We start from the raw sequence: 24,289 nt of genomic DNA on the forward strand, positions 1-24,289 counted from the left end.
ATTATGAACATGTATTATTAAATCATTAAAAATAATGTACTTTCTTGGCGAAATAGTATAATTGAATATTTTTAACAAGAATGAACAGTTAATATTACATCAGATATGTCTATACCGGTATCAACTATCCTCTATAGAAGGCAGTGAATCGGCAAAGCTGTTCTCCTATCTCTCTCCACTGTTATTTTAATGTGGACCTCTCCAAACTTTATGATACTATAGATTTTCTTGTTTGTGATGGACCGTAATGGGCTGTTGTAATCGGACCTCATATGGAGGTTGAAAGAGGCCAAAAAAAGTTTTCTTTTCCGCCCTAGGGAAAAGAAAATGACAAATTTCTCGTAACATTCTTGAGTAAAGAATAATATTTCAAGGAAGTCTGCCTTTTATGCTAACTTTTATAGGCATAATTCAATAAGAAATTCTTAAAATAATGTTCTATCGATCTCCTCCAAGCCCTCAATTTCTCTAATGTTAATTGGGAGTGCATTGAATATTTTCATTCGCACATAAAACAGGCCACTCTCCAGCAGACAAAGTCTTTGAAGTTGGTAAACAAAATCTCCAAACTTTGCTTTATGGGGATGATTCAACTGGTTCTCCTCATATACCCGTCTAGTCCCCGTCTAGTGGCCCACCCGTCTCGTCTAGTAAACGATCTAACTAACTTATAGTTAGTTTATATAGATCGTTGCTTCTAGTCATTCAACTCAGTAATTCTTTCAGTGGCTCGGCAGTTTTCATGGGTTTATTGAATTTATGGATTTATCAGGCCACATACTAAACTACATACCAGGCATGAACCACATCTGAATATCCATCGTAAAAAACAGTTTGCAGGTATATTGACAGTCTATGGGCAATACATTTTTGACGTAGTCATGTTCTTCAACTGAACTAAAAAACGAAACACATGGCTACGACACCAGTTATGGAACAATTGGGTAGAGACATCGATTAGAATTCTTCAAGAAAAAGACACTCTATAAGGGGAGAAAATTTTCATTATGCTGCCAAGGGACTTTGCAAGGGATAGGGGATGCTGATAAATTACAAAAAAAACTAAAAGAATTTCTGGTAGGACTATCCCTGTAGTATATGGCGAATAAGAAAAAATGAAGAAATAGAAACATTACTAAAAGGATAAAATATAGTATGCTTCGTTAAGGCACAAAGAATAAGGTGGTTGGGGCATGTGATGAGGATGAGTGAGGCTAGAAAGCCCAAAATAGTATTCAATAGCAAGATGCACAGCAGACGAAAAAAAAGGTAGGCCAAGGACCAAAGGTGGGTGGATGGACCAAGTGATGGATGACCTAAGAAAGATGGGAGCGAGAGGATGAAAAGAAAGATCCATGAACAGAGAAGAATGGAGGCGTGTTGTGAAGGAGGCCAGAGCTCACCTAGGGCTGTAGCGCCGGATGAAGAAAGATCCCTGTAGTATAGGTAGAACTATTCCAGGAGTATATAGATTTTAAAATTTAGTATTTTATTGAAATTGTTATTATATGTATGCTTAAGATCTTATTTAATTGGTAATATGCTTATTTAAAATTGTATTTTCATGCCTATAACCTTATTTATCATTGTAGTTTGTGACACTATTCGGATGTATTTGTACACTTCATATTTTCAATTCAAATCAAAACCCGTTATTCACCGACCTTCACGGAGCGCGGGTTACACCTGTTCGTTATAGTGAAGTGCACATTATTATTGCAGTATTTTATAACATTGGTGTTGCTATCATTGTCTATAATTCGAAAAAGCAGATGGCGCTATCCTTTTCCAGCCAGCTCCGCAACGTTTCCAGACCGTTTTAAACAATGTACAAATATAATTAACAAAAAATTTAATTTTTAATTTGAAAATCATTGAAACAAATTTTCTCCTGTTCAATAAAATATAATTCATTGATTATTTCAAACAGATATACCGGTATCAGCTATCCTCTATAGAAGGCTGTGGAAAGGCAGAGAATCGGCAAAGCTGTTCTCCTAGTTTTCTCCAAAGACATTATAACATGGACATCACTATAGTAAATGAAATTAAATGTGATGGAACAAGAATACAAATGCCAAAACCGATTGGCAGGGGTGGGGAGGCTACGGGGCACGAGCGATCATTTACGTTTGCGAATACGATCGCGGCGCTTGCGGTCGTAACTAGTGAACAATGACACCAGGGAGCGGGTAGTTCGCGCATCTGGTTGGCTGCGCGACGGAGCGAGCAGCGAACAGCCTTCTGCTTTGCTTTGTTCGCTTGCTTCAGTTTAGTTCGTCCCAAGCGGGCAACGGGCACTGTTATAGTTACGATCTTCGTTTGTTTGTATTTGGCAGAATTTGATTAGTTCTCAAGAGAATGGTGGAGTGTTCTGGCACTGCTAAGTTGATTGAAGCTGTCAAAGAGCACCCGATGTTGTACGACTTGTGTAATGAGAACTACAGAAATAAGGTTGTCACCAATAAAAAGTGGATGGAGATCGGCGATTTATTGGATATTCACGGTAAACATTGCATGCTTTGATTCTTCATTTTTATCTGAATTCATATATCATTCTTGTATTTTTTTAGTTTGAGTTAGTTTATGTATGAAAATATTCATTTACAATCCTCAATCGTTAATTTTCAATTATGTTTTAACCTTCAAAAGCTGCAAGGCCTACTATGGAGTCATTATATAACTATAGATACCCCCTGGGTTGAAGAACTCGCTCATGAACTATTGTATTGATCTCTGAGATCCGCAACTTGTATTTATACAAAGTTGGTGAGAATAATTATGAAAACAGCTAAATAGTATTTTACAAGTATGATACAGTAGTGGGTTGATAATAAAGTAGTAGGTTCCATGAGAATCCTATTCCAAATGAAAAAACTTCCTTTCGCTTCAACTTCATATCGAATCCCCAGCTTTATTTTGAACCAAGCTTCATTTTTCAAATGGGAAGGTGGTCATGTGATACATGATTTCGATACAGCATTTCAAAGAAAAATTAATGGCGAAACCCGCACATCGATAACTCAAACCGTTTCAATGATCTCAACATTTGAAGGTACTAATAAATGATACATAAATGAAATGAATGGGTACGGTAATAATAATATTATATATGGTAGCTTCTACTCACACTTTAACACTTTGAAAAAATCATAGCAACTGCTCACAAGTAGTATTAATGACGTATATGTTACAGACAGATTTTAGCTATTTTCTATGAGAATCACCCGTTAGAAACATTTAATTTCAGTATTTTCTAGTGGGGGGTACGTCATAAGGATACGTCAAGGATCAAACTGGGAATCGTGGAGTAATTTTCAAAAAAGGGGTATTTTCTAAGGGGGTTTCAAAATTATGCAAACCTACCACTTCTACCCTTTACAACTTGGATATTTTCCTAGTATAGATAAAAAACCACACATCACTTGAAAGAGCAATTAATTTTAAACAGGATTCCTTAGGAATTTTCGAATTTAGTAGTGAGGGGAGGGGGAATACACCCAAAAATAGAAAATCATGTCCTACAGATAAAATACAATTTTTTCATTAAAATACCTTATCAAAGCCTTCCTAACAAAAAAATACATATATTTTGGCTGAAATAATCTTACGAGGCTATTTTCTATGAGAATCACCCGTTAGAAACATTTAATTTCAGTATTATCTAGTGGGGGGGTACGTCATAAGGATACGTCAAGTATCAAAACTTTAAACACTTATAACTTTTGACAGAATGATCAGATCTCCTCGTACTACACCTTATTCTTCTCAACTCATCAAGACGGTTCAAAATCATGCAACAGAACTGAAATTTGGTGAAAAAATTATAAATTACTCCTCTACTCCTTTTTGCCCATATTTGAAAACACAGAAAAGTGGCCAATTTCTATATTCAAAACTGGGTATCTCGGTATCCCGAAATGATCAAAAATGGTACTTGGTCTTGATTTGAAGAACAGAATCTCCTCTTTAATGTGAGGTGAATGAAGTTTGTAAAAATATAATCGTGGAGTAAGATACGTTTGTTTCAAAAAATAAAGATATTTGCAATATTTTCCTCATTTTCACAGTCTCGACAGTTTTTCGATAATAAACAGTCATGCAAGATGGATTTAAGGCAACGTAGCTTATAGTGCATGTAATTCTTTTTCAGTTGAGACCAATCGCAAGTTTCTATAATGTATTTTACTCGTTTAGAGACTCTTGGGTGACAGTAAAATTGCAAAAAAAAGAGAAAATAAAAATAATCATTTTTTCAATTGGCTTCAGCTTTGAAATCAGGAAAACGATTTATTGGAGCGAAAAGGGGAGAAAATTCTCAACAACCTTGACTACTTTTTGGATTTTTTATCCGAAGTGTTTCACAAGATGCACAACTTTAAATATAAGTGAAATTTGTGATATTTTAATCATTTTCACTGTCTCGCATATTCAAAGTTGACAGACAGACAGAAAACGATAATACAAACAGACAGAAAACGACTGCGGGCTCTTGCAAGTCAAAAGTAAGAACTTCGCTAACGCTCTTTCAAATATTTCTTAAATACACTTCATGTATGAGTGAAACACTTCGTTTTTTTTATTCATTCAGATTTTACAGTTTAATTATTATTTTCACTGCTTGATCAGGATATAATTAATTTTAAGTTTTCATTAGATCATGAAACTTAGATCTAATAACGGTTCTAGGAACTTTGGGAACAGTACTTTTTGGGGCCAATGGGATCCGACAAATAAGGATGGGTCTTTGCAGGAAGAATCAGGTATCTCCAACAGGTGGTTGAACATTGTTGAAGGCATTATTAAGTCTGGGGTCTCCACCTGCGAGGTGATTTGCGAATAGTCGACCCTTTCGACAGGTTCTCACGCTATTGTCACTGAATGTCCGAATGGAAACCGTTCATAGATTCATTTTTGGATATAGTTCTATGTACTGAGTAGATAAACAATCTATTCTTATATCAAACATCTGGCGAGGCTTCTTTTATATTATGTTATGAGATCTTTTATATTATGTTATGACGGTGTCGTATGCGGAGATCGCCCACTATGTACAGAACGCCCATGAATGACGTCACGCGTAAATGACGTCACACCTATCCTATCGAAACTATGACGTCATTGAGGGGTATTTCTCTCCCCACAACTCCGCTCCCCCGCTTGCTCGATACCCTTTTTCTCTCTCGACACCATGTTCAAACCTCACTCTCACTCATTCTCTCTCATAGAAGACTCTGCTCTGTCAAAGTTTCTTCCTCTCAATCATATACATTCCCTCTTTCTCACACACGTGCTCCCCTCCCACCGCTCGCTCAGTACAATCATTCTCTCTCGACATTCACTCTCCCTGGTTCTCTCTCATAGAACACCATACACAATAGTAATATTATAAGGAAAAAATAATAATTCCGTGCGCGCGCGCGCGTACCTGATGCTCTGTCAATGTATCTTTCAATCAATCCTATACATTCCTTCTTTCTCACACAAGCACACACGTCTATACAGTACTTCTCTCTCACACTCTTGTTCACCTACTCTCCCTTACTATTCACTTGACATAAATAAATAATTTTTTTTATAGAACAACTTTCATTATAGAACAAGAGCTTATATTTATTATGTGTTCCAACGCTGGTGAACAGTGAGTAATACTGATTATACAGATATAATCGATTATATCTGGCTAATTAGGAATGTTATTGAATAATGACTATCATGTCGTTATTACATCTATATTGATAAACTGTATTGGAAATTGGAATTTCAGTACCTACATAAATCAAATTCTTTTTATTCTTCTCTCTACAAATCTACGCTTTGCGATTCTTCTAGAATAATAATTAAACAATATTATTTTTATATATTATTATACTATTAATAATAAGTAACTAATATTATAAGCTACAACAGTTATTTTATTTACTCACTGTTCACCAGCGTTGGAATACATAATAAATATAATCCAAAATAATCTAAAATGATAGAATCTAAATTTTTGTCTTCGAATGGATTTCAGTTTTTTTGTGCCATATACAGAAGCCCAGTTTATTATCACCAATAAACCTTGAATAATTATGCTGCTTGAACTAGACTCATAGAATAATTATAATCATAAATATAAATAATACCAGCAGTTAAACCATACTCCGCAAGGGTATTTTTAAAGCACTAATAGTGTTTCAGATTGAATCTAGGTTTTGATATTGAACATATTCAATTGTAATATTGACAATCAATAATAAAACGATTCGATTGGCTCTTTCATCCTCTTTGTATCACAGAATAAATAAATTTGTTTTTATTACTCATTAATTAACAAACATGATGTAGGTAGGCATAAAATATAATCTTCCTCAGTAAATCAAGAATCATCGTACAAAATTTCAAGTGAATCAGTTGAGTAGTTCTCACGCGAATGCCTCATTCGCGAATTTCCCATCCCATATGTGTGTAAGCCAATTCTATACTTTATAATATTATAGAATTACTATTACTATATCTTTCTTAATGAATTAATTTCTACTGGATGTTATGATATTTTTTAACTAGAAATAAATTCATTCATTTATTTATCGTCTATTTTCTGTTTATCAATGTTCTATATGCATTTTTAAACATCATTCTAGAATGATATTATCATGCTTTATATTGAATATATTGATGCTACAAAATAACACCAAAGGTACAGGCTTCCTAACGCTCTGTGAACTTGTAGTGCACAGGTGTCGAAATATTTTAGAAAAATTGAAAAGAAACTTCAAACTTCACGTTGTCAGAATATGTTGTGAAGCTTTAACTTTGTACAAGCATAGTCTTTTCAATAAAACGCATTCAAAAATGCGTCCAAAATTTGGAAAAATGTTATTATAAACTATGAATTTTGTATAGCACAGTTTTCACGGGATTCTGATTGTATTAACTTTACAAGATCTTCAATTTGAAAAATTTATTTGGTAAAAACTGAGCTTGTAGAAAATTCATTAGAGATCAATACATATTTTCAGTATATTATGAACAAACTATCACCAGGATTCCAATGCATCTGGATTATGTAGGGGAATTCCCATCAAAATATTTTCTCCCATATTGTAGTTGAAAATGGTTATTCCTGAAAACTGATCATTCATTAGTGTTCAGTGATTGTCACTATTTCTACGTTTTCTAAGCTTTTTTCGAAAATCAATGAGCAGAACATTTTGAAATTTAGTAGTACTGTGTATAGGTTCACTGAGGACTAGACAGTTTTGGGAAACAGATAATCAAACTATTATTATGAATAACCACCATTATGAAAAATGGTAATAAGAACAAATAAAACGTTTACTACTGTACTCATCACCATAATCTAATATCATGAATAATCCACATTAAGCTCCTTTTTCAATGCACCAGCCATTTTAATTCGTACCCAAAACCACTAACCGTACACACTGGTCTATTACAACTGAATATCTATACTTGGCTGTGAATCAATAATATCAATTATAATATTTTAGTTTGCAGTACAAATTATTCAGGGCTCAAATCGCCAGAAAAATCGTATATTAAAAAAAGTCTCCAGAACAGTCGTCCTGTACGATATTATCCACGCCTAAGCTTCTGAGCTTTCAGTCTTTGTAACATAAAAATAAAATTTTTTTATTGGAAAAAATAAAACAATATAAATTCAAGTTTCTGTGAAATAATTGCAACAGTTGAAAACGATTCAATTCTATTTTTTCTTTTTCTTTACTCTTATTGTCAGTTGAGGGTTGAGACATAGCCAGGATTTATGTATTGCTGTGGGAGGGGCCAGAAGTGAAATATTAAATATTCAATAATTAGGCTAATGATTACCTACATAGGTTGGTATTCACCAAATACAATTTATATCAAAAACACAGTCACGTAAGAACAATATGGACCTTATTTGTATCAGATTTTATAATTCATGGCTATATTATATTAAGGTGCCCCACATCATACATAATAATATAACTTATCAGTTTATCTCAGGTATGCAGCATAAGTTATTCTTGACAGGGGAACATTCAAGAGTGAGAACTGTTCATTGTGAAGGTGCGTACAGGCTTATGCACCACGAACATGCGTATTTCTCTTTTCATCAGCTAATATTATGCCTATTATATCTGTATTTTACTTTTTCTGTACAAATGCAGAAGATATAGAGCTGATGAAAAGCGAAATACGCGTGATTGTGGCGCGTAAGTCTGTACGCACCTATAGAAAGAGGGGTTGTAGATTTATGAAACCTGGTTGAAGTTATACACTTATTAATTTATAAACTTTATAAAAACCCAAGATTTGAAACCTAACTTCTAGGCGGGTCACATATTGCGACGACACGCGACGTGACATGATGTAACCCCAGTCTGCTATATGAGTTAACATCATATTATAAAGTAATGTTCATTATTTTATATATAACTAGCCGTCAGGCTCGCTTCGCTCGCCATATCCGTCTAGCCAGGGGGCTCCGCCCCCTGGACCCCCGACTGGATCGTCCAAGAATAAGATCAGCAGGATCGCTTCGCTCGCCTGCATTTTTCATTTGAGCATTTTTATTATATGTTAGAACAATCCAGTCGGGGGTTCAGACTAAACGTCTGGCTAAAGCTGTGTTTTCGTAACGGGCAGAAGCAGAATCGATTGCAGCGCACCCAGGCGGGCAGAAACAGTAACATTCAAAGAACTAGTTCTTTGACATGAATTTTGCTTTATGTGTTATGGGTAATGAACTTTTTGGGTTGTCCAAAAGGTAATTCTGAAATGATTATTGGAGATTTAATTCAATAAAGTGAATTAATTGCTTTTTAAAACTCAGATAACTTTTCCACAATTATTAGTTACTTCAATAATTATGCAAAATTCTATGCTTTATAGGCATGTCAATCTAAGAGTTAACTTTTCATTTCCTATGCTTGAAATTTGTAAGGGTAAATTATTTGAAGTTACTGATTGTATTTCATTATTAATAAGATATTATTTTATTAACTAGAAGCATTCCATTATTAATAAGATATTATTATAATTATTTTATTAACTAGAATCAATTGCCTTCAGAGTCAATGCATGTTCTTTGAATCACATCGTTTATAGGTAGGCCTACCTACTATGAGTACCGTATTCAACTTCAAAGGCCTATTGAAGCTCTATCGAAAAAAAATAAATAATAAATAAGTGCTTTACTTTTGGCATTTTTGGAATCTACGGGTTATATTACACCAAGGGATATCAATATTGTAAACGTTTTTTAGGCAATTTTATTTTAGCAGTCCCCTTTTTGATCATTGGATGGGTACGGTCCCGGCTGATATACAATCATGTATAAGAATCGTGAGGCCAATTGACTGCCTAAATCAATATGCCTTCTCAGGCAATGTTCAATTAGGGACTCCTCACCAGCTATACGAATATTGGAAATTATTATTATAGATTAACACATATGACATGTACAAAGTGTATTCAAACAGGCGAACTAATTCTAATAATTATTGTTGAGATAACTATATCTTGCTTTAATAAACGAGTTCTGTTATGGTACTTTAAATAACACATAGCCTATTTTAAAATGGATGAATATTTATTAATTATAGAAGGTAACTAGTACCCTTGTGATATTCCAAAATGAAACATGATTAGTTTCGACATTTTCAATAAGGACTCTCTTGACAATGACATAATTAGAAACTGGTCATGCTCATTTTGAATATTTTAGGGTAGGCCTACTAGTTATTTTCTACAATTAACCATTAAAGTTGCCCTATTAAAATTAATACTTTATTAGGGTATTAATTAGAATTAGAGTAGCCTTTCAAACTCCTTATTCACTATAATGTTCTAAAAGCTTATCAATTTTAATCAAAACCTTGGAAATATAGCCTAGAAGGTAGAATTGAAAGTGATTATATTTGATGTGGCTTGGAACATCATATTTTCAACTTTTGCTTAAGTTATTTTTCATATTCAAAGAATTATTACCCCTTCAATGCAGTAAATAAGTACTATTACTTAATTCTTAATACAATACATAATAATTGTGATACCCTATTTTATATCCAATTCAAGTCTATTATTTAACTACGTGTTACCTATAGCATTTGTCAGTCAGCAATGTTAAATAATTTTATTAGTTCCAAAAAAGCAGAAGACATACAGAACCAATAAAGTTGTTAATAAGAGTTCGATGCTTTTGGGTTAAATATAGTTTTAAAAATCCCTCAAGTATAAACAATTAAAACATATTTTATTAATTTCATGTCACTTGCTGTTTTCTTCAAAACTACCTGAATTGAAGCAGTTAGCAGGAGCGATCAGAAAAAGAAGATATTATTATGAATAACATGAAATAACACATCAAGATGTACTGAAAAAATGAATATATTTCTTAGATTAGTCCATCTCTTTCTTCTGTAGGCTTCTACATCATACATGAATCATATCCATGGAATATTATTCATAGTTGATTTTCTTTGTCATCCTCTACTTCTGGCTGGTACATCACTAGGCCTGAAATCAAAAAGTTATAGATAATTTATTATTCATTATAAAAAAAACTTTGCAAAGTGAATTCTGAAATTGATTGTAATCTGTATAAGTTTTTAATTATATTTCTTGGGAAGGAACCCCCCAATAATGACAAAGTAATATTATATGAGAAATTCCAATAAACCAACATTCAGTTGAATTATTATTAGCATCAATCTGTTAGTTGTGTAATTCTGAATGATTGAATAAATAAATCTCCATGCAGGAATTGGGATTAATCAGTGTGCCCCTAGGTCAAAGGAACTTGTTGGTGAACAATATATTTTTGGATACCATGAACAATTATTTATTTATTTCTGTGGTCAGTAGGCCTACTTCTCGACCGTTTGGTTTACTTAACTCTTCCAAAATGTACTGCATAAAGTAATTTTTAGTTCTACATTTAGAGAAACAAGTCTAATGAAACAAATGGAAATAATCAATAAATTAATTGCTTAATCTGAAATGATGATTATCTACAACATTATAAGTAGAACTAAGTGATTTGAAAATGAATACCAAACTACAAATACATAAATCTCTCTCAGAACAATGTGGGTATTTCATCCATGAATTTAATCATAAATTTTAAAAGGTGGAATGACTGTCATTGAAAGCTATTATTCAGTGTTTTCTACCAGCACTTGCTGGGTGAATTTTTGAAGTCATCTATTCATAGTTCTAATGTATGGTCATTTATAAAGTCATCATCCACTCAAGATCAAGATGGACAGCTGAGAAGAGTGTTTTAAAAACAATTTTAACATCAAATTATTGATGTAATGTTATCACATTATTAGATAATGTTACATAAATTATTTCTTTATGGAAGGAATCCCAAATATTATGAATAACTCTATTCCCTGTAAAATGATAAGTGAATACATTGTTTTTTAAGCACTCTTCTCAACTGTCCATCTTAATCTCATGTGGTTTCACGTAGTTTCGAAATATTAAGATTTCCTGTAAGCTATTAATGATTTCAAAATTCAGTCAGTTTTTCTATTATTTTAGTCACGTACCATAGTTAAATCTTACTATTTGAATATCTACCATCAAATCGATAATAAAACATTGAAGTGGATAAACCTTTTTAAAAAATGGGAAACTATATAAAATGACATCGCCTATATAAAGTTTAAAAAATGAGTGGAATTTTATCTTACCTAACTAACTTATTCTAACTATAGGTTCCAAAGAATTGTTCCATCCTGGTCAACAAAAAAGAATTCATATGCATTTCCTTTGAGCACATTCTCTTCAATATTTTGTTTGTAAATGGTACCTAAAAAAAGAAACATAATCTTTCAGCATATTCATTTTGGAGATAATGTGAAGTTAATCATCAATTATAAGACATAGTTTGGACTTAGAATAAATTAGAAGTGAACTGGGCCTCAATAAATTATTTACATTAGATATAAATACTATAAGTATATACTTACATTCATAGCACATAACAGAAAACACTTTAAAGTTTTATAATATAAATTAAAACAGGTGACACACGACATAGATAGATTAAAAACACTGAAAAACTTACATTACACTCTCTGCTCGGTTGAGAAAGGGGACACAGTTCCTTAAAAATTTCCGATTATAATGTAAGTTTTTCAGTGTTTTTAATCTATCTATGTTGTGTGTCTCCTGTTTTAATTTATACTATTCATATTGATCTACCTGGCATCACGCAATATATCGATCAATAAAGCATGAATAAGTTTTTCAAATAATCCTCTATTACATCAGCAATTTCTAACCATATTCTATTTTTCAAATAGGTAATTCGTTGTGCAGGTCTGGAAAGTACAAAACTTTGAACTTCGAAAATTTCACGCCTTTCTGTTGTAAATCCATTTTCAATTTCTCTTGTAAAAATTATAAGAATAAAGAAACCAATAGAAATATTTTATACCTCAATTTTCCACTGCAAATTAATTTCACAGTATAATAGTAGCAATCCGAAATCTGACAACCAATATCAAAACAAACCATCCAACAATTAAAGATTGAGGTTAAAAAGACGTGGCGTCTGATCCACAGAAAGATTTTTCTGCCGGTGTCACGTGATCAGAGCAGAAAAGTGATTCGAAGCTGTCTGTTCTCGTCGACAGAATCCCGAAATTAGTTCTTTTTTGACAAAACGGTTCACGAGCAGTGATCGGTCGAAGCAAAATAGCATTGTGTTGATAGGCCTTATAAAGAACGGCAAGATGAACGACAGTTCGTCTCTGATTTGAACAGTTCTTTTTTTCTGCTCAACTTTCTGCCGATGGGTGAATACTCCCATAAGAACCAATGTTAATTTAAAGTGAATTCTGTCGTCTGCCCGTTACGAAAACACACCTTAAACGGATATGGTGAGCGAAGTGAGCCTGACGGCTAGTAATATAATATTCCCAGGATTGAAGTAGCAGTGCCCAATCAATTTTTCCGCGATAAATGCATTTAAATCTTCAAGTTGGTGCCAACCTAACAAAGTCAACTCAACTTAATGCCAACCAGACAAAATTATTAATTTAGTTGCCAGTTAACAACTGTTTCGAAGAGGTACTCCTCTATCTAAATTATAGTTCTATAGTAACATATGATATGGAAATTTCAATTATAATTAAGAGATTGGGAGAAGAAGAATATACATGCTAAAAGACGAACTTTAAACCCTTAAAAACAACCCTTAGAGTTAAAATATTGCCAAAAGATTTCTTAGTGCGCCTCTAAAGGGCCAACTGAACATACCTACCAAATTTGAACGTTTTTGGTCCGGTAGATTTTTAGTTATGCGAGTGAGTGAGTGAGTGAGTGAGTGAGTGAGTGAGTGAGTCAGTCAGTGAGTGAGTGCCATTTCGCTTTTATATATATAGATGAACCTTTGTCTCATTGTGAAAATTACAATATTATGATCATAAAAATAATATTATCTCATCTAGCAGACTCGTGTCCCGCCGCGTCCCGTATCAATATGGGCCCTGTTGGCAATTGCAATCAAATATGTTTGGAGAATCCATTAATTTTTCTACAAATACAATTTATTACACTATGCTCACATTATGGCATCATGATATATTTGGAAGTATTGAAAAAATAAGTATTGCTTGTTGAAGAAAGAGGTATGACACACAAAAAGAGTCGGCTCGCTTCACTCACCTCCATTCACATTCCACATTCTCCCTTCAAATATTTTATAGATTATAGAGACTTTCAAGTTCAACGCAATTAGTAGCTTAGAGTTGCAAATATCTTTGTCTATTCTAATGAAGATTATTAAAAATATTAATTCCCATGTAGAGACATAGTACGTTATACGAAAACGTGACATATACATTATATGATACTTTAAAAGGATTTTTGTATTTCAGTCTAGTACTTTGAAATTTGACATAGAAATAAATGATAAGTAGAGAAGTAGTTTCAAAACATTAATTCCATCCAACTTCTTTGAGTTCCAATGTACTTGAAAAATCTAGAAAAATGCAATGAAATACTGGGGAAAAAACCCTTCAATACAGCACTTAAGCTGAACCCGTGTATCGATTTTAAACTTTTTCAAGTTCAGTAGTTACTGAAAAACTAGGAAAAGCTCATTCCAAATGCTTAGGAAATAGGCGTATCATCAAGCAGCAGCTAAGGAAACACAGAAGAAGGCTGGAAAACCGCTGAAACCCTTATTTTCGGGCGTAGGCCTATCTCTAATGAAATTTCGAATCCTTTCAAAGACAAAGTTGATCTGCCCTAACTGTACTTCTATATTAATTTTAAACATCTGTATCCTCGAAAACGCTGATAAAACGCAAAATCTGTTCAACATTTTTGAAAGATTCAAAACATCTTTATTTTTTGAAATTTAATGAAAATATGAATTTCGGGAGGTGGGTCCAGACCAAGACCCCCTCGCAACGTCCTTGCGAAGAGGGAGAATGGAGTGTGACAAAGTTGTAGAAGAATTTGAGGATGCTTATCACATTCTAATGACTATCTTTATTTTAACGATATTTATAATAAATTGATTACTTTCAACTCGGTTTTCATTATCTCGCAAAACTTATATTCATTCAACTTTTTAAAGACTGTCGATTCTCTGATCACTTTATTATTTTCTAGAGAATCCTAATGCAAAACAACAATAATTGTTTCTGAATAATCAGACAATCGATATTGATCTCGGAAAACACCTGTTACTATATCGGCGTATCTTTGGCGAACAAAATTCTTCAACCTCAGCTAAACCTGTGTACTGAATTTTTTTTAATATATTTCCATCAATTATTGAAAAAGGTGAGGAAACGCAGAAAACTGTTACTACATTCTATGATAAACATTCTCCAACAGCCTTATGACAGTTCCTCATATAATATTTTATTCCAATTCAAATTACTAGAATATTATTGAATTATAAGGAATACGAATTGATTTGAACAAGAAGTATTCATCCAGTTAGGTGTATACTCAATGACAAAAATATACAAGAGTATACAAAATGAATGATAATTACTCAAGAACTGTATCATATAAGATTAATCTTTCATGTATCATATCAGATACCTGATTGTGTTAATAGGTATGAAGAAACTCGTCAAAAATATGAAATATGACCACAAGCTCAGAAAAGCTAAAATATAATTTAATAATCTTTTTTTTAACATAAATGAAATGAGAACTCAAAAATTAGTTAAATGTCCAGGTCGGAAAGTTGGTTATTATTCAATTTTGATTATAAACTAACAACAAATTGGAGAAGTTCTTATGACTTTGTTAGTTTTGAAAGATTGACTTGAAACTTCATGGGTGTGTTAATAGTATGAAGGGAATCGTTCATGATTTTTTGTAGAATTTTCCTACTTCCCATCCTCACTCCTAAACCGAAAACATATTATGGTAGTTCTGATGGTATATGAGAGAGGATTCAAAAGTCGCGCTTCTGAGTAGACCAATAGTGTTGTTCCGCGGGCGATTTAATCCAATCCTGTTCCTTGCCGCGAAGCAAAGAGGAAGCTCAGAATAGCGCGACTTTTGAATTTTCTCGCATGTAGCATCAGAACTACCATGTTTTTTTAGTTTGTGACGGAGAAGGGAACGTAGGGAAATTCTACAAAAAATCATGAACGTTTCCCTTCATACAATTAACACACCCAATCTATTCAAAACTAACATAGTTATAAGAATTTCACCAATTTAATGTTAGATCATAATCAGAATTGAATAATATCCAACCTTCTGACCTGGACATTAAACTGATTTTCAAGTTTTCATTTTATTTTTCTTAAAAAATGATTATTCAATGATATTTTAGCTTTTCAGTAAAAGCTATGAGAAGACTCTATAAATTCAATTTCTGCCGCACAAAACTCTAGGGACTTTTGGCAAGCTCTGAATAAATTTAAATTAAGGAATAATATTGTAAATAACGCCATAACTCCTCAAGACTGGGTAAACTATTTCCACACCTCTTGAATCCCGAAATGTTAGCTTTACCTCATTTCTATGCTGAACCTTACATAGTTGACAACAGATTAGATAGAGATTTTAGTAGGGAAGAGCTGAGTAGAGTTTTAAAATTAGTAAAAAATAATAAAGCGCCTGGTGAAGATCAGATCCCATTCGAGTATTATAAAAATGCACCTGATAACTTTCTAAACAAATTGCTGAATGTCTACAATTCTATATTTACATCAGGTAGAGTCCCACATAGCTTTAAGTCGTCAATAATTTTTCCCCTTTTCAAGAAGGGTGAGTGCGATGTAGTAGCTAATTTCAGAGGCATTAGTTTTTTATCAACATTTTTCAAAATATTTGCAGGGTTAATTCTTAATAGACTCAACTGCTGGGTGGAGGAAGATAAAATCTTGAACGAGTTTCAGGCTGGCTTTCATAAGGGGTACTCGACCATTGATAATATATTCGCCCTAACATCCATCATTAGTCTGCGGCTGGCTGAAAAAAGGGGTAAACTATATTGCTTTTTTGTGGATTACTCTGCCGCGTTCGACTCAATTGATAGGAATACACTATTTTATAAGCTTAGTCTCTTGGGTCTCTCAACAAGGACATTGAATATTTTGAGGGCATTGAATGAAGGCACAACTTCTAGTGTATGGTGTACTGCCAATGGGGGTCTCTCCCAACGTTTTGAAACGAAGTCAGGCTTGAGGCAAGGTTGTTTGTTGAGCCCGTTGCTTTTTTCCCTATTTATGAATGACTTACATGAGGGGGAGGATTAATAATAGGTGGTAAGAGGATTAGGGTTTTATTGTATGCCGATGACATAGCTTTGATTTCGGACTCGCCAGTGGGACTCCAGTACATGATAAACAATTTAGAGCGTTACTGTGGAAGGTGGAATTTAAGAGCTAATTTAGATAAGTCAAAAGTAATGGTTTTCAGGAACGGGGGAAAAATGGCTAGGAGCGAGAAATGGACATATAAAAATGAGCAGATAGAGTGTGTCAACAGGTATAAATATCTGGGGGTAGTTCTAACTCCAACCTTGAATTTTGAAGCTCAAGTGAGTGATAAATTAGACAAGGCAAAATTAGCATTGAATGTGGCATGGAAAGGTATTTTAAATAGTAGTAGTGTAGATTTTTCAGCCAAATGTAAGTTGTTCAAAGCTTGTGCAAGGGCGATCTTGTGTTACGGAGCACAGGTGTGGGGTTTTAGACAATATGATAGTGTAGAAAAGTTGCAGCGCCTTTTCATCAAGAAGATTTTTGCACTTCCAATAAATACACCGAATTATATGTTGTTTATTGAAACTCAACTAACACCTCTATTCGAATATTGCCTTAGACTCCATTACAATTATATTCTAAGAGTTATGAAAATGAAAGATGAAAGGCTCCCTAAATTCCTGGCTCAACAAGTTATTCAAAAGAAATGTTTCTGGTTCAAAGAGTGGAAGAAATTAAGTAATCAAATTGGTATAAATTATGAGTACGAAGTTAATTGGGATGACTCATTTAAAAGAATAATCACAGGTTTGAACAAGATGCATAGGGAAATTTTTTTGCGGGATGCTCAAGATGGGCGTTTCCACACATGGTACAAAACTCTCAATTTGGAACTGGGTGACAAAAATTATAATTATGAAATGTGGGTCATGAGGTGGATACTTAAAGCAAGGGGTGAACTGATCCATTTAAACTACAAGCCATGGGTTGCTGATGGGAATTATGTTTGCTCCATGTGTAATCTGAAAGAAATTGAGGATATTTATCATTTCATAGCTCGATGTCCTTGTTTGAGAGAATGGAGAAGAAAATGGTTTGGAATTGGGGAGCTATCAAGGGATGATTTCGTTTCTTTTATGAATGGAAGAGATTGGGTAGGGTTGGCCTCCTAAAAACTGTAGAGATGCCTGGCGTTATAGGCGATTACTTACACAGGAGTTCAACTGGTAACTTAGTATAATAAATTGAAACTTATTTATTGAATCTGAGTTGGGTAGAAGTATCGTGTTATAATATAATACAATATAGGTTATTCGAATATTCTCAGGAGGACATCATAGGAAGACGAAATGAAAGGGAATATTAATTCTATGTTATGATTTCCCAACTGCTGACAGTTATTATCATAATATAAAAAGTATAGCTTTCTTTTTATGAAATTAATGGATTTTGTTTAGAATGTAGGTTACTATTAAAACTAATTTATGGAATATTCACTTTATTGAATTCAACATTACTGATTTATTTTGTTTCTAAGGTTGTTTTTTCTGTTTTTGTTTCACTATTTAAAAGAACATTCTGCATAGCTTTGATTTATGTAATAATAGTATTATTGGGTTTTACCGACTTTCCGGCTGACGATTGTTTAATCAAGCCGTATAAATGTGTGTTTTCTCATTCATTGTATGTTGCAAATTTGAAGATTAAAGCATTATTTCTATTCTATTCTATTCTAACTTGTGTGCCGAAAGAAAAAGATCTGGGAGGAATGAGAAAATGAGAACAATAATAATAAAAATTAGTTTTATGAAACGGTGGCTGTTGAGAGGGGAGGGTACATCACAAGATGTTTGTACTCATTTCAACTGGTTTTATTTCAGTAAAAATCAGCTGGAAGTTTCAAGTGAGAATGCTATAGTGAGGTCCACGTTATAATGGCAGTGTAGGAAGATAGGAGAAAAGGGTTGCCAGATCTCAGCCTTGCCACCCAAACAGCTGATACAGGTTTATCTGATGAATTTAACTGTTCATTATTGTTGAAAATAGTTAATCATATTTTATTTGTAATAAAGAAAGTGTTGATAGCAACACCATTGCAAATCACACACTGCCATTAAAACGTGGACCTCACTATAGTGCGTGAATGCTGATTGCATTTGTGAGAATGCGCGCGCAACAGTCTAGAATGAGAGAGATTGATGAGAAGAGAGTCGACTGTGCGTGTGACGTATGACACTGCGACGTAAAGCGATGGTCCATCTCCGCATAGACTATCTCTCTCTTCACTAGCTGCACTGTGCTAACTCATGCTTTCGCCTATGGTACATCTGTACATAGCGCAAACTGGTTTTCTTTCAGTAAAAATCAGCTGGAAGTTTCAAGTGGGAATGCGAGTGCGTGAATGCTGATTGCATTTGTGAGAATGCGCGCGCAACAGTCTAGAATGAGAGAGATCGATGAGAAGGGAGTCGACTGTGCGTGTGACGTATGACACTGTGACGTCATCGACGGTCCATCTCCGCATAGACTATCTCTCTCTTCACTAGCTGCACTGTGCTAACTCATGCTTTCGCCTATGGTACATCTGTACATAGAGGGCGATCTGCGCATACTACAACGGGTCTACACGACAACGATATTTGCGCAAACTTGGCTCAAAGCCAGGTTCACGCAAATCTGGCTTTGAGCCAAGTCTGCTAAAACCTATGTTCACACGACACCAACTTTAACACAAACCTGTATTATAAACTAAACCATAAAGTCTAGTCAAATGGTCATTTTTCAGGAAACAGCCTCGAAAGAATTTTTCTCGACGGTTCTATTATGTATTTTGGGGCGCTGAATTCGAATCTGAAATTTGCTGACACGCCAGAGGGCTGCTTCACACCAAAAACCCCCAAAATTTCGGACTTTTTTCAATTTTCCCATTTTATCTCGTGAACCTTGAGTTTCTCAAGAAAAATCATTCTCGACAAAATTAAGGAGAATAAAATGTACAATAAATTGAGTCGTCGCGCAGGATTCTACCATTTTTGGTTTCGGAGCTACGAATTTTCAAAAAAAGGGTATTTTTCAAGGGGTTTTCAAAATTATGCAAACCTACCACTTCTACCCTATACAACATGGATATTTTTCTAGTATAGATAAAAAACCACACGTCACGTGAAAGATCAATTAATTCATTATGAACAGGATTCCTCAGAAATTTTCGAATTTAGTAGTGGGGGGAGGGTGAATATACCCAAAAATAGAAAATCATGTCCTACAGCCAAAATACAAATTTTTCATTATACTGTAATACCTTTTCAAGGCCTTTCTAACAAAAAAATACATATTTCGGCTGGAATCATCTCACGCGGGCTATTTTCTATGAGAATCACCCGTTAGAAACATTTAATTTCAGTGTTTCCTAGTGGGGGGGGGTACGTCATAAGGATACGTCAAGGATCAAAACTTTAAACATTTATAACTTTTGACAGAATAATCAGATCTCCTTGTACTACAGCTCATTCTTCTCAGCTCGTCAAGGCGGTTCAAAATCATGTATCTTAGTTGAAATTTGATGGAAAAATAAATAAAAAAATCCACTTTTAGTGTATTTTAGCAACTATTTAAATACACAGAAAAATGGTCAATTTCTATATTCAAAACTGTGTATCTCGGTAACCCGAAATGATAAAAAATTGTACTTTGTCTTGATTTGAAGAACAGAATCTCCTCTTCCATATGAGGTAAATGAAGTTTGTAAAAATATAATCATGAGGTAAGATACGTTTGATTAAAAAAATCAAGAAATTTGCGATATTTTCCTCATTTTCACAGCCTAGACAGTTTTTCGATAATGAACAGTCATGCAAGATGGGTTTAAGGCAACGCAGCTCATAGATTATGTGATTCTCTTCCATTTGAGACCAATCGCAAGTTTCTATCATGTATATTACTCGTTTTAGAGACTTTTGAATAACAGTAAAATTGCAGAATAAAAGAGAAAATGAAAATTATCATTTTTTCAATTTGCTGTAACTTTTGAACGGTATTGAAGTCAGGAAAACAACTCATGGGAGCGGAAAGAGGAGAAAATTCTCTACAACAATGACTACTTTTTCGATTTTTCATCTGAAGTGATATACAAGATACACGTAACTTTGAATATGCGAGAAATTTTTGTAACGTCAATCATTTCCACAGTCTCGTAAGCTTATATTCAAAGTTGCGTATCTTGTGAATCACTTCAGATAAAAAATCGAAAAAGTAATCAATGTTGTAGAGAATTTTCTCCTCTTCCTGCTCCCATGAATTGTTTTCCTGACTTCTCTCCTTCTCCTCCTCCTCTTCCTCCACCTCCTCCAACTCCTCCTCCTCCTCCCAATTCTCCTCCTTCTCCTCAATAATAATAATCGAGAATACTGCTTATCAAGTGAAGAGTGAATAACTATATCTATTACATTACTAAAGAGTAAATAAGATAATTATTATCCATTAAAAAATCTTCCTTCTTTTGAGTATTTTTGAGAATTGACCTCGCACTTAATTAATTTGAGAGTGCTGAATCCGAATCTGAAATCGCGAATTCTCTATCTTCTATCTAAAGAATAATTGGATTTCAAATACTCGAAAATGTACTGGTTATTGGGGAGAAATTCAAGCCTTTCAACCTACAATAAATTACTATTGTATAGACAAATTCTTCGGCCTGTGTGGTTGTATGGCATCCAGCTGTGGGGCTGTGCAAGAAAAAGTAACATCAACACCATCCAGAAATTCCAGAACAAGGTTTTGAGGAATGCTGTCAATGCTCCATACTTTGTCAGAAACTCGGATCTTCACAGGGACCTGCAGATGGAAGAAGTCAATGTCATGATCACAAAGAGTGCCAGATACCATGAAGAGACTCTACATAATCATCAGAACATCCAAGCTCTATACCTCATTGACAACTCTAATACAGTGAGAAGACTGAGAAGGAAGAAGCCTACAGATCTCGTTTAAATGTAGTAAGAGTGATTCTGAAAGAAACAGTGCATGGGCATTGCTCACTTAGACTGTGAAGGAGTGAATACCCCTTTAATGTCAAACTTTAACGTATTAATTTAAGTTAGAATTGAACTGTTCATTAACCAAAGTGTTAGGTTGCAGTCAAATTACAATTAAAAAAAAACCTTTCTGTGCACTGTATCTTATTTGGATGATTTTAATCGAGTAAACTTGAATTTTAACTGCATATCTTTTGAATATCAATTATAAACGCATTGAAGACATTGGAGACAAATACAAAATGGAAATAGAATAATTTTAAATAAAAAAGGTTTTCAAAACGCTTGAGTGATGGCAATCTCTTCCTAACATTCAGCCAGTCCAAAGCCTGGTAAAGAGTGATGGGAATCATGCTGGAAAAATTTAATATTTCCCTTCAGCCACGATCTTTCCTCTCAAAAAGTATATGAGTGATTATCTGGTATTATTTTGATCAAAAATATGTACAGTAATTCAATAACTGTAATAGATTTCAGAATTTAAACGAATCAATATCATACAGAAAGCAACAGCTTTACGCTATTGTTTCTCTATGTCAATATCAAGAATTAGGTTCTTGAAATTACCAGCATCATCTGTTATCTTCCATCCAAACAATACTATAAACACTCAATTAAGCATCCTCATTTGCTGCTCATTTTTATATAATTTCAAATAACAGTCGCTTGTATGACCATCCTTTAAATTAAATGAAAACTGGAAATCCATATTTTCCTGATAGCGGAAATAAAAAATTAAACTTTAAAATCTGAATGAATAAATACATAAATTATATTAAAATAAATATTTATTTATAGTTGAAAAGGCCTGCAACTGACTCTAATTCTATGTGTTCAACGCCTTTGTGATGAAGAACAATGTCCGTTCAACCACCTGTTGGAGGCAGGTAGATTCACCTGCCAAGACCCATCCTTAGTTTGTCGGAACACATTTGTCTAAAAACTCCTCTTTTTCCTCGATGTTCCCAAAATTCATGGTCCCAAAGCTCCGATCACCCTAATAACATGTTGGAAAAGAGACCTTCCGAAGATGTCTGTAATAAAAATAGATTGTTCATCTACTCAGTACATTGAACTTTATCTAAAAATGAATCTATGTATGGTTTTCATTCAGTAACAGAAACGTGTGAACCTGTCGAAAGGGCCGACTATCTTTTGCTAATCACCTCGCAGGTAGAGACACCAGACTTGGTCCCAAAATTCCTCATTCTCCTAGTTGGTCCCAAAGTTCCAGTCACCGTTTTTTGCTACCGGTGTGAACGCCGGGCTCGGCAGCCAAAATGTGGCTGCCCGACTGACTGACAGTTTAAAACAATGATCGTGTGACTACTTACTGCGTCACTTGGCTAACGGTAAAGTACGGCAATTATAGTATAAACTTTGTTCATTTTGCATATTTTTTTAAATGGGTCCATTATTTACAATAGCTCTGTATGTTAAAATTCATCACTTTATGCATTGAATGCCGCAGATAACAGTCAATTCTATACCAATTTTAGAATATATGACATTGGGCAAGGGCGTGGAATTCAATTAGAGGTGGTTGTGCTGTTAGCATAATATAGAAAAAGAATTCTTCTATATAATTATAACCATCGAGAATAATAGAATCATGTGTCTATTGCAGCATATAAGAGTTCTTTGAATACAGTACTTTTCACATAGATGACCTTTACATCCATTCTCTTGATAAATCCATTCTCGATAGATTTATAGATTTGCATCAATTATATAATTAAATTTATGTATCTCATCAATTTTTAATCGTCTTTTTCAAAACACCTTTTGTTTGATTGTTTTAGGAGAAATAGCCAAGAAGAAATGGAAAGGATTAAGAGACAGCTACACCAAACATTTGAGGGCGACCAGAAGCAATGGTCGAGTATCTTTAGAACTCAGTCGTTACAAATCTTGGCCTTGGGCAGATCGCATGTCTTTTCTGAGACCATCAACCTTGGATCCTGCGCAAGCTGACAGCAATGACGTTGAAGATACAAGCCCAACTGTTGATATTGATGAGTCAGTGTTCACGCCAATCATCGAAACAACATTTTCTACGAATAAACAAAACACAAAAGACAAAAAAAGAAAGGAAGATCTAGATAATTTTTACACTCAACCAATTCGAGAAAGATTGCCAGAAATTGACGATGACATTGATCTTATGTTTAAAAGTTATGCGAAAACAGTGAAGCGGTTCTCTGCAAGAAGAAAAATTTTCTTTAAAACTAAATTGGCCAAATTGATAGCTGAAGAAGAACTGGCTAATCTAAATGAGTTACCTGCAAAGTGTTCCACCTGCTCCTCAGCAGTATCTGCAAGTGATCATTGGACTGCAAATAACCCCGGTATGGATTGTAGTGAAAACGGTGATACTGAACAGGCACCGACCAATATGAATTCACCTGAAGCAAAAGCTGTCCATTTTCTTTGTAATGATTGGAAATGAGCTAAATTTCTCCAATCTAGTAATTACCATCACTCTTTTTCTGAAGAACCATTACTCTGCTTGCTGTATAATTTTATGTATGAGGAAATAAAATATTTTTTATACTAAGTAAA

General features: G+C 34.0%; 1 protein-coding gene across 2 annotated transcripts; it reads left to right on the forward strand.

Annotated features, from left to right (window-relative positions):
* Positions 1-2,126: 2,126 nt before the first annotated feature.
* Positions 2,127-24,289, forward strand: LOC111050410. Of its 2 annotated transcripts, XM_039423804.1 has the most exons (3): positions 2,127-2,506; positions 4,690-4,763; positions 23,530-24,289. In XM_039423804.1, the coding sequence occupies exons 1-3, from the start codon at positions 2,362-2,364 to the stop codon at positions 23,536-23,538; spliced, it is 228 nt and encodes a 75-aa protein (XP_039279738.1). In that variant the 5' UTR covers positions 2,127-2,361; the 3' UTR covers positions 23,539-24,289. The 2 variants fall into 2 exon arrangements, with proteins under 2 accessions (XP_039279738.1, XP_022192419.1); XM_022336727.2 differs by lacking the exon at positions 4,690-4,763 and having other exon boundaries at positions 2,159-2,506.

This window comes from Nilaparvata lugens, chromosome 3 (assembly GCF_014356525.2).
Source record: "Nilaparvata lugens isolate BPH chromosome 3, ASM1435652v1, whole genome shotgun sequence".
NCBI lineage: Eukaryota > Metazoa > Arthropoda > Insecta > Hemiptera > Delphacidae > Nilaparvata > Nilaparvata lugens.

Bases quoted from the DNA above. Each gene is read 5' to 3' on its own strand.
- LOC111050410 (XM_022336727.2), top strand. From the start codon at position 2,362: ATGGTGGAGTGTTCTGGCACTGCTAAGTTGATTGAAGCTGTCAAAGAG. The intron at 2,507-23,529 runs GTAAACATTGCA...TGATTGTTTTAG, and splicing joins CGATTTATTGGATATTCACG to GAGAAATAGCCAAGAAGAAA.